The sequence below is a fragment of the Canis aureus genome, chromosome 24 (genome assembly GCF_053574225.1).
Source record: "Canis aureus isolate CA01 chromosome 24, VMU_Caureus_v.1.0, whole genome shotgun sequence".
In the NCBI taxonomy this organism is placed as follows: domain Eukaryota; kingdom Metazoa; phylum Chordata; class Mammalia; order Carnivora; family Canidae; genus Canis; species Canis aureus.
In genome coordinates, this window is record NC_135634.1 from 29384356 (window position 1) to 29396528 (window position 12173).

Genomic DNA, 12173 nt, shown 5'->3' on the forward strand with positions numbered 1-12173 from the left:
TGAGCCTTGAGTTTCTCCTCTGTAAAACTGGAAGACAGACTGAAAAAGACAAATACCATATGATTTCACTCATATGTGGAATCTAAAAAAACCAAATTAAATGAATAAATAAACAAAAAGCAGAATCAGAGCTATAAATATAGAAAACAAATTGATGGTTGCCAAAGGGAAGGGGGGTGGTTGGGCAAAACGGGTGAAGGGAGATACAGGCTTCTTGTTACCAAATGAGTAAGTCATGGGGATGAAAGGCACAGCATAGGGGATATAGCATAGTGTGGTGACAGATGGTAGGCACACTTGTGCAGAGCGCGACTACTGTATATATATACACTTGCGCAGTCACTAGGTGTACGCCTGAAATTAACGTAACATTGTGTTACATTAATTAACATTGTGTGTATTCAACAACACAACTGACAAAACTTGGAAAAACAAAAAAGAAAAGCACAAAGATGACAGCATATGTCAGTGACCTCAAACAGCATCTTACAGGACCTTTTTGTTGGGCAGTTTTTCTGTATCTTTTACTCCAGAGAAATTACTTGCTTTTATATGTCAGCCACATTGGCCATCACCTCAGGATCTATTAGGCAAGTGTCGTTTTTTGGTAGACTTTCTTTGGTGCTTTAGTGTCCTTATCTGAAATCATTCGATGCAAATATGTACTAATTTTTTTTTAGAAGAAAATTTATTAGGAGACAGAGGGACAGGAAGTTGTATGGACAATTAGAAGGAAGCACTTCTGTGTTCAGTTTACTTTCAAGTTTTAGGTTTGAGTTGGCCTTTTGATCCTCGGGGAGAGAGCAGTGATTCCTAAAGCTTCAGTTATTGTTTTTGTCTCAAGTCCTTTCTTTTATTCTTAAATTTTCTGATTTTGACATTGTACCATGGTTACAAGAGTGAACATAATTGTTTTGAGGAATTAGACCCTGAAGTGTTTAGCACTAAGGGACATGTCTACAGCTTACTCTCAAATGATTAGGAGAAAACTAATATGTATGTGTACATATCTGTATATGGAGGAGGGGAGAATGATATAGTTGCTGTGGTGATGTTAACACTTGGTGAATTTGGGTGAAGGGAGTTCTTTGTGATTTTCTTGAAACTTTTCTCTAAGTTTAAAACTATCTCAAAAGTATACTGGGTTTAGTTATATCTCTGTACTCTGAGGAAGTTTGAGTCATAGTTTTGGGGTGAGGGAGGTTAGAAGCACCTGGATAAGCATAGATCAATAAGTGATAAGTGAGTAATTCAGTAAGTAGTAATTCACTGGCAAAAAATTAGTTGTTTCTGTAATTTAACCGTTTTTCCTTAGCCAGAGCAGAATTCGCCTTTTTTTTTTTTATTTTTTTTATTTATGATAGTCACAGAGAGAGAGAGAGAGAGAGAGAGAGAGGCAGAGACACAGACAGAGGGAGAAGCAGGCTCCATGCACCGGGAGCCCGATGTGGGATTCGATCCTGGGTCTCCAGGATCGCGCCCCAGGCCAAAGGCAGGCGCCAAACCGCTGCGCCACCCAGGGATCCCCCCCCCCCTTTTTTTTTTTAAGATTCTATTCATTTATTCATGAGAGACGAGAGAGAGATTGAGAGAGAGAGAGAGAGAGAGAGAGAGAGTCAGAGACACAGGCAGAGAGAGAAGCAGGCTCCATGCAGGGAGCCCAACGTGGGACTTGATGCCGGGTCTCCAGGATCAGGCCCTGGGCTGAAGGCAGCGCTAAACCACTGAGCCACCCAGGCTGCCCAGAATTCATTTTTTTATAGAAGGGCCTATCTAGTGAGCTGCTGCTATATCAAAGGAGAGAGGACTACTTGGAAGTGAAATCAGATGATTTAAAAAGTAAAGACTTTAAATTGTGTATTTATAAGACTGATACAAGAATAAGCAGAATGCAGAAGGCAGAAATATTAGGACTTTAAAAATTATCCAGTGCTAAAAAAAAAAAAAAAAAAAAAAAAATTATCCAGTGCTTAGATAATGTTTCTTCTTCCTGAGAGGTACAAGTTTTCTATAATTAAGGACTTTACCCTACTAGTTAGTAGATATTAATTTTTCCTTTATTTTAAATTACTATTTGATTTCAAAGTTAATAAAAATTTATAAGATATTTATTATCATTTTAGCCTTCAAAATTGTTTTCTAACCAAAATTAACTCTCCCTCTTCTTTCATATCCACAATGACATCTCTTTTGGAAATGCAGAAGCCAGCCAAAGGTAAGAGATTTGGTTTATTATGCAATGCTTCTAAGGGTCTTATGTGCATATTTTTGAAATACTGGTAATTTTCTTCTCAAAAATATTTTCTCTCTGTCACTTTTGTAAAAGTAATGCAAAGTGTCAGCTTGTTCATAAATCAGAAATCACTTATTGGCATAGGAGGGACTGGAGGTTTATGGAAAAGCCGTATTTGTACTTTGACCAATTCTGGCCAGTTTCTTGGCAACTACAACACAGATTCCTTTTGTGCTCTGCTGTTCACCATGGATTGGCTTGAAACTGGTCGTTCCAGACTGTGGTCAAAACCGTGCTAGGCAGATTCATCCATGTTGTTCCCCAGACAGCTGGGGACACATTCTTAGGCCAACAGAAAGCTGCCCTGGCCCACAGTTTCGTCAGGCAAATGTGCTTTCATCTTAGATTTAAGCTCAGATTCTAAAGAAACTTCAGTGGAATCCATCAGTTCTTGTATCTCTTAAGGAATTTAGAGGTGTGCCAGAGTGGGCACAAGGTCTGTATTTTTGAATTGACCATTTGCTGCCATTACTTGGAACTTGTCAGGAAATTCAGATTTTTATCTACATTCTTAGGATTTTGCTTTTGAGTCTATGGTTGAATTATAATTCCATTCTCTATTGCTAAAATATGTATAGACAGAGCTCTTTGGGACTGAATACTTTTTTTAATAGTTTAATATGGCACTGGATTTCTTTATATATGTCAAATTAACTTTATTAGTTTTATCTCTTCTGTGAAAAGGTATTGGATTATTTCAGTTTTCTGATTTTTTTGTTGGAGCCAGAGACCAGAGATTGCAGTAAAGATGTGAGGAAATATTACATGACCATTTAAAAACTATTCATGTTTTATTTAATTCAGTTGTGTTTTGATATTTAGAGAAAATGTTGACTTGACATAAAAATTATGAAGGACCAACACCACATTACTAGCATAGTAGTTATTTCTAGAAGAGGTATGCTTGGTGAATGGGAGATCTTTATTTTTTCCTTTTGTTTCTTTTTTTTTTTTTTTAATTTATTTATGATAGTCACACAGAGAGAGAGAGAGACAGAGACACAGGCAGAGGGAGAAGCAGGCTCCATGCACTGGGAGCCCGACGTGGGATTCGATCCCGGGTCTCCAGGATCGCGCCCTGGGCCAAAGGCAGGCGCCAAACCGCTGCGCCACCCAGGGATCCCTTCCTTTTGTTTCTGTGTTGACTTTGTGCAATGAATATTTCCTTACTGTTACTTGAAAAAAAATTTAATTTTAAAGGGATAATATTTAGAAAGAAAAGGGCTTATCTGCTTTAGGAAATCCTTGGCTGATGATTCCTAGAACAGTTTAAAGGTTCCTATAATTGCAAAATTGCTAAAACTTAAAGAGGATCATTCAGCATTGTAAGTGAGAACTGAGTGTTCAGTAGTTCCTAACTTTGTACCAGGTTGTGGTGCTTTCATATAATTTGGGGGAATGGAGCCAATCCAGCCTAGTGATGGAGAGCCTGGTGATAAACAGATCCCTGGTGGAAAGGCTGGTTCCTAATCCCAGCTTCCCCACCTGCCAGCCATCAGGGTCTCCACTTGTTTGTACCTCAGTGCTCTATGAACAGGGCCTAGCACCTGTACTGGCTATTCTAATGGTTATTTTAATGGTAGCTTCTCTACTGGAATTGAGAATTAGAAATGCAGTTGTTAAGGAAATTCCTAAATTAAAAAAAAAGAAAAGAAAAATCCCATAATAATTGAGAGAGGAGTGCCACTTAGAGTCCACTCTCTGATAACTACACACCATGTGGTGATGGCACCTTTGAAGTGAGAGCTAAGCTTACAGAAAAAAAGAAGTAATATAGTGTCTACTTAACCTTGTTAAAAACAGAATTAAATAAAAGTTTAAGATATGAGAATTGAAAGCTAGAACAGGGGGCCGCCTGGGTGTCTCAGTTGGTTAAGCATCTGCCTTTGGTTCAAGTCATAACCCTAGGGCCCTGGGATCGAGCCCTGAGTTGGGCTCCCTGCTCAGCAGGCGATATTATTTCTCCCTCTGCCCCTGCTCATGTGCTGTCTCTTACTCACTCTGTCCCTCAAATAAATGAAAAAAATCTTAAAAAAAAAAAAAAAACAGAACAGAAGAAACTTAATTTGAACTTTACATTTTATTTATTCTAACCATGCAGTAATGATTCTCACTATGGCTGACAAATTTTAGCTTGAAAAGTAGCCCCTACCAGGAATTGTGATGCACAGTCCTTTGGGACCACCTTCCATCTTCCTTTTTCTTTTCGTCCTAACCCTGTTGGAGTATTGCTAACACAGTGAGCCACCACTCTTGACAGCTACGTATTTCGTTTTGGAATCCTGTGGAGGATTAGTAATGGACAACATAGTGCTTTAGCCTGTGATAGCTTCTGGGCTCCAGGGCTCCTGCCCCTTCCTACATCTTGTCAACCATTGGCTTTCTCCTTGCCTCTTAGGCCTAGCCTTCTCATCACTGCCCCCTTCCAGGGAACAAATGCCTTCCTTGCCTGCTGCTTTGTGCACAGATATGAATGTTTTGACCATTTCCTGCCTTGAAGGCCTTTTTAACCAGTCATCCTGGGGGTTCCCCCCTGCCCGCCCCCTGCAGTCTTCATGTTGCTCATTTAGTTGTTCTCTGTGTGCCTTCCAGAACAGGTCTTACCTTTGCAGCCATCTTTTTCTGCAGTGTTTTGGCCTGTGGTATCCATGTGGCCCCTACTCCACCCATCCTACCCCCCCCTCCTTAGTCTCATTGTAACTATTTTTCAGGGAGTCTCAATTTCTTATCTAGACACAAGCAAGAAATCTAGCTTTCAAAAACTTAATTCTCCTTTCCTTTTTTCTTTACACCTTTGGCCCTTTGCCTTCCTGTATTCTTCCATCATTTTGAGTTAATTTCAGGCAGGAGATGGATATAAGTATGCATACTTAATTTACCACCTTAATCCAATTTCCTTTCTTTAAAAAATTAACTTTTAGACTTTTGGTCCAGGTAACATTGTGAGTTCAGACAGGTGCAATATCCTGCCAACTTCAAACTCACGGCAGCAACAGAGAAAATATTTTAAAATATTAAACTCATGTCATCATATTAAAAAACAACATAATGTAACTTCCGGGACCAGCAGCAAGCTGGGGCCGAAGCAGCATATTTACTGGGCCTTGGGATCAGAGGCCGATTCTCAGAAGTGATAGAAGTTCACCTCTTGCAGATTAGAGGGGGCCTGATGTATCAGGGAGGACCGGGGAACTCACCATGTGAAAACTGATTTGAGTGAGGCTCCAACATGAATGAAGGCTAAAGGAAAGGGTTTTGGCCAGCAACATTGAGCTGTCTGTGTAAATTGCAGGGCGTGGAGAATTGGACTTTGGGAAGACCAAAATCTGGGCTTCAGTAGCTGGGAGTGGCAGTGTGACTAGTCATGTAAAGATGGCCAGAAGGAGAGGAAAAAAACAAGCAACCACGTAACCATGAAACAAACTCCCAATTCAGATGCACTTGCAAACTAACATATAAAGGCCCAAGAGGAAAACTGTCATCAGGAAGTAAGGCAACAGCAAATTGAACACCAATAAAAAATAAATTTATTAAAAAAAAAAATGGAAGTAAGGCAACAGTGCCTGGTTGGCTCAGTCGGTTAAGTGTCTGCCTTCAGCTCAGGTCATGATCTTAGGGTCCTGGGATTAAGCCCTGTATTGGGCTCCCTGCTCAGTGGGGAGTCTGCTTCTCCCTCTCCCTCTGATCCTCATCCCTGCTTGTGCTCTCTCTCTCTCGGTCTCAAGTAAATAAATAAAATCTTAAAAAAAAAAAAAGAGGTAACAGACTCCAAAAATTATAGAGTTTGAACTACAAACTGAAATGATTTTAAAAACAGTTACACTTGGGGCACCTGAGTAGCTCAGTTGGTTAAGCATCTGACTTCGGCTTAGGTCATGATCTCAGGGTCCTGGAATCAAGCACTGCCTTGGGCTCCACAGTCATTGGGAAATCTGCTTACCCCTCCCTGTCCTTCCCCCCACTTGTGCTCATTCTCGCTCTCAAATTAAAAAAAAAAAATCTTTAAAAACAATTACCCTTAAAATCCTTAGAGACTTGATTATAAAATATGAAATAAAAAAAAAAAAGAAAATTCAACGAAAAAGCCTAAAGGATTTTTAAAAATCCCACAAAAAACCACCACCAAAAATGCATATTTTGGAAAGTAGTAAATGTAAAAGATCCAAACAGAGAGGATCTGTGATGTTCCACCAGGTGGCATTAACCACCATCCAGATTCCAAGGTGTAGTCTTAGTACTTTTTATCTATACAGATTTTGGTTCAAACATGGGATCATGGTCCAGACTTTCATTACTTCCACATTAATACATGAACATTTTCTTTCTTTTTTATTTTTCATTTTATTATTTTTTATTGTTTTTAATACATTTATTTTTTATTGGTGTTCAATTTGCCAACATACAGAATAACATCCAGTGCTCATCCTGTCAAGTGCCCACCTCAGTGCCCGCCACCCAGTCACTCCCACCCCCCGCCCACCTCCCCTTCCACCACCCCTAGTTCGTTTCCCAGAGTTAGGAGTCTTTCATGTTCTGTCTCCCTTACATGAACATTTTCTTATCAGTGTTCTGTAGTTTTGAGACTATGCAATATTGCACATGAGTGTTATGATTTTTTTGAATCTGCTGTTTTATAACTACTTTCAACATGCTGTAGTAATCTTTACATTTCATTCTTTTAAAAATATCTTTATTTTCTCTAAGAAAAGTAAAAATGAGAATACATCAAAACATAAAGAAGACAAAGACCACTAATCTTATGCAGAAATAAACTTTATATGTGTAACTGTGTGTGCATATATATGTATATATGATAGTCATCATATTATAAATATTGTTTTGTAACTTCTCCTTTTTTCACTTAACATTGTGAAGGATTTTCCATGTGAAATAAAGGTCTATATCATTTATAGGATGTTTAATTGCTCATCGTAAAACTGTACCATAAATAATTTAACTAACTTCATTTTTTAAAGCAGGAAGGTACTTTTATTTCACTACTATGAACAGTATTATCTGTGTTGTAACACTGTTATAACATTATAAGTATGTTAAGGTTTTGTACTTAGTATATATTATATGTTTATTTTTCAACAGGTGTTTGCATATGATCACTGTTTCTGGTCTATGGATGAATCAGTCAGAGAAAAGTATGCAGGTAAGTACAGCATCCAGTTAACTACTATAGGAAAGGTGTTTTAATTTTTTTCCCATAAGTATTACAGCATTATTTTGTGTAACTTTAAAAACTATATAGAGAATTTCTTCCCATCTTTCCTGTTTTTACGTTGATCGGGAAATAGGAGATTGACAATGTGCTGTTCATGTTATAAGACAGTAAAGGTAGATGAATAGGGTACACAGTTGAGATTATCACACACATTCCCAGACTTTACATGGTACTTGCAGCACAAAGTAGCTGTTCAGACTCCTTTAGATGTCTGTGATGTGGTCTAGAGAGCTTGGTACAGGAGAGTTGAGCAAGGAAAAAGGAAACCTGTAGTTTAGTCTAGGCTTTGCTTCTGCCTGCTGCTGTGACTAAGCAAATCACTTAAGTTTTCAGTGTTCCATTTCTCTCTTTAATAGAGAGATTTTCTGGGGATCCCTGGGTGGCTCAGCAGTTTAGTGCCTGCCTTTGGCCCAGGGTGTGATCCTTGATCCTGGAGTTCTGGGATCGAGTCCCACATCAGGCTCCCTGCATGGAGCCTGCTTCTCCCTCTGCCTGTGTCTCTGCCTCTCTCTCTCTGTCTCTCATGAATAAATAAGTAAAATCTTTTTTTTTTTTTAAAGAGATTTTCTAAATTTACTTGGAATTCTGTTAATTCTCTTAAGCTCCTCAACAATGACTGTCTCAAGCTCCTTTACACCACAAATTTAAGACTGCAGGGACAGCCTTTTATTTTACTTTATTTGTAACTGCTTATGATACCTGTTTCTAAGCAGTATCTTTTAAATATTGAGTGTCATATTGTATTGACTTTTGTCATGAGACAAAGTAGTACTACAGCTGGTTCAAAAAGTTAAAGTTAATTTGCTCTAGCTGGCCCAATGGATTGCTTACAGATTGCTTCTGTATGGGAAGTAAGATGATGATACACTAATCTGGGAAATTAACTAGGAAGTGGGGCATAATGGAATGCTATTTATAGAATTCAAAATATAACAGACATAGCAACATCCATTTCTTTCATATTATAATAAAGACTCAAAGAGAGATTGAATGATTTTGTTTTGATTATTGGCATATGTAATTTAGCCTGTGGAGGAGAAGTTGAACCTTTCATTTCATTTTTGTCCATGAATGAAAGCTAGAAGAAATTTTCAGGATATTTTTCCCTGCTCTAGCTAGTATGTATTGTAGGCCCTATAATTAAAAATGGTCATTGAGGAAAAGGAGAGGAGATTGGATGTATGATTATGTTGAATTCTAGTACCCAGTGAATAAATCATTAGCTGGTGGTATGTAGTTGAATTCAGATCCATGGAGGTCCCTAGTATAAATTTTGGATATTTATAACCATTGTTTATAAAATTAGCAGTTCATTAGCTTTTTGCATTGCAGATGATTTTTGGCCAGTGTTTATTAATTCAAGTTCATATATCAGGAACTTTTTACTCTTTTCCTATCATGTGCTAGCTAGAAAATACTCAAAAGCCATAAACTTTTGGAAGCATTCATTGAGTCTAAAAATCTTGTGTGGAGATACAGTTTGAAAAAGTGCATTTTGGGGGGATCCCGGGTTGCTCAGTGGTTTAGCGCTGTCTTCAGCCCAGGGCCTGATCCTGGAGTCCCAGGATCGAGTCCCACGTCCGGCTCCCTGCATGGAGCCTGCTTCTCCCTCCCTCTGCCTGTGTCTCTGCCTCTCTGTCTCTCTCTGTCTCTTGTGAATAAATAAATAAAATCTTAAAAGAAAAAAAAAAAGAAACAGTGCATTTGTGAGGCAGTTGTTTTTGGTTTTCAAAAGATTGTTCATATGTAGTTTTGGCTTAAGGTATCCTTTCGTATTTTTTTTTCTCTCTTTTTCAGGTCAAGATGATGTTTTCAAGTGCCTTGGGGAGAATATCCTTCAGAATGCTTTTGATGGTTACAATGCATGTATTTTTGCCTACGGACAGACTGGTAATGTTAAATATTATACATACATATTTAAGCTTTAAAGATCATAACAGAGAAAGTAACAAAGAGAATACATATTGTTAGCATCTTATCAGTTAAAATTGATAAGGAGCATTTGACTTCTGTACCTCCGTGGTTACCAAGAAAGAAAATCTATTTAAAGTGAAGGAGTCGGGGATCCCTGGGTGGCGCAGCGGTTTAGCGCCTGCCTTTGGCCCAGGGGGCAATCCTGGAAACCCGGGATCGAATCCCACGTCGGGCTCCCGGTGCATGGAGCCTGCTTCTCCCTCTGCCTGTGTCTCTGCCTCTCTCTCTCTCTCTCTCTGTGTGTGTGTGTGACTATCATAAATAAATAAAAATTAAAAAAAAAAATAAAGTGAAGGAGTCATTTTTATAAAAGTATATTGTATATAGTTTGTCCAGTTGAAAACTATTTTTTATGGAAGAATGCTTCTGATATTTTTAAGAGGCAGTATGTGGTATGATTAAAAGAGCATGGATTCTGAGCCAGGGTACAGGATAGCCCATCTCGAGCCCAGCTCCTTTAGTTTCCTTTTCTGTAAACTGTTGGTAAGTATAGGCCTTCCCTATAGGGTTGTCACAATGAGTTTATCATTGAAAACTTATAGAAACAGCCTGGTCCTTAAAAAGTGCTGTTTTAGTTTTAGTTACTATGACATTGATAGAGTGTCAAGTGATAAAAGCAGCAATTTGTATGATTAAAAATACATTTATAAAAGCATTGCTTCTAAAGAAGGAAAAAGAGTTAGACTTAAGTTAGGACTATGTGTGATTTAGTATTTTCCTTTCTACTTTCCTGTGTTCTCTGAATTTTCTTTAATGAATATGTATTTTTGGTACAATGGAGAAAATAATATTATAGTGGAAAAAGAAGATTATTCTTTGGTTTCTACACTGTTGCCAAAGGGTAGCAAGTTAATTTGCTCTGGGGCCTATAGGGATAATGTGTATTTTTTGTGCTATGATTAGTGGCTAGGAGCAGTCAGAGTAGTATTCATCATATGGATCTCCCTAGTTAATTTTAGAAAGCTACTCAGACCTCATTGTTTTTCAGTTATTTTAGGTTTTTTTTTTTTTTAAGTATAAAGATGGTTAAAGAAAATTTTAATTTTCTTCCTAAAAGATGTTTACTTCAGATTTTACATGTGTAGTAGGAAAGTTGCTATATTTATTAGTTTTGTCATTTTATTTGGGTATATTTCTTATTTTGGGCATTTTGCTAAGTGCTAGTAATTTATTATGAGCAATGGAAAGAGGGTTATGTATTTAAACTTCTCAGAGACAGTAATAACTGTGATTTCCACTTTTTTAGGATCTGGAAAATCTTATACCATGATGGGCACAGCTGACCAACCTGGATTAATTCCAAGACTTTGTAGTGGACTTTTTGAACGAACTCAGAAAGAGGAAAATGAAGAGCAGAGTTTTAAAGTAGAAGTGTCCTATATGGAAATTTATAATGAAAAAGTTAGAGATCTTCTTGATCCCAAAGGGTAAAGGACTTTGAAACTCTAATGTTACAGTGTTGTGGATTAATACAGACTTATAAATTGGTTCAAGTGAAATTTTTTATATTGAACTCTGGTAGAGTTATTTATCTAGTTACTGTCTCTGTGCTTTTATCTGTTTATCTAGTTATTGTCCTTGTGACTTTGTTTTTAGTCACATTGAGCAGCTTCCTGCAGCCAGTTCTGGCTTTTGCATTTAGGGCTGAGTTGGGGCAGGGAAGTGTTGTCACATGCATATATTTGCCTCATACTGCCTTCCTCAGATATATCCAGAATCACAAACAAAAAATTATGCAATGAAAAATAAGTTACTTAGTATCAGACTGGTATTCTTAATCAAGTAAGGCTTTCTTCTTCTTTTTTTAAAAAAGACCAAGAAATTTCAGGTGGAATTAGCTGTTTTTTCTTTGCAGGCTATGAAGTAAGGGAAAGGCATAATCAGAGATTTGAAACCTGGACTTCATGATAGTTAATTTAAAAAATTCCCAGAGAGAAAGTGTGTCTCCTTTTATGGCATAGACTTTGAAAGAGAAGTGGTTCAAAAGTATTAGAAAGCCTTAGAAAATGCTATTCTCACTCTGCAGTCATAACTGAACCTAATGAGGAAGATAAGACGTATCTGAGGAAATCTGTCCATTGCACAGAGTTTTCTGAGTCATATTTTAAGGAAGTACAACTATGATGAGAGAGAAACTGATAATAACCACAGCCTGTGGCTTATGGATGTAAGAATGGTGTTTGTAAGGTCAAAGAGCCAAGTGAGCTGAGGTTTTACAGGAAGTACAGAGTTACTTACAGGGGACATTTAATTATATTTAGATGAAGAAGACAATCAAAGAAAGGTGGTCTTAGAAGCAGGGCGTTGTAGTGATGCTCAATCAAGAGAAAACATGTTAACCCCTCACTGATATCTGTTTTCTTTGACAAAGATGATGATCTTCAGGCCTTTCACAGTGACATTCAGTTAGCACTTGAATGTTCCTTTGTAAAACTTAACATCTGTTGAATGATCATCATTATGTGCCAGGCAATATGCAGGTTGTAGAGGAAGATCTCATAGCATGGACAGAATGAAAGTTTTGGAAACAAATAATCATAATACAATGTAATAATGCTTTTAAATTGTGGAAGAGCCTTATACAAAATAGTTGAGAGCAAAGATGGAATGGGGAGAAGGGAAGATTCCACAGAAGGTGCTTAATGATTTTTTGTGCTGAGTAGGAGTCTGTCCACT

General features: G+C 37.7%; 1 protein-coding gene across 1 annotated transcript in view; it reads left to right on the top strand.

Annotated features, from left to right (window-relative positions):
- KIF13B (kinesin family member 13B) overlaps positions 1-12173 on the top strand; it is a 199302-nt gene that overhangs the window by 61275 nt on the left and 125854 nt on the right. The window contains exons 3-6 of the mRNA XM_077868673.1: positions 2203-2215; positions 7391-7451; positions 9321-9413; positions 10744-10924. Of these exons, the coding sequence (XP_077724799.1) occupies positions 2203-2215; positions 7391-7451; positions 9321-9413; positions 10744-10924 (348 nt within the window). The remainder of the gene's footprint in view (positions 1-2202; positions 2216-7390; positions 7452-9320; positions 9414-10743; positions 10925-12173) is intronic.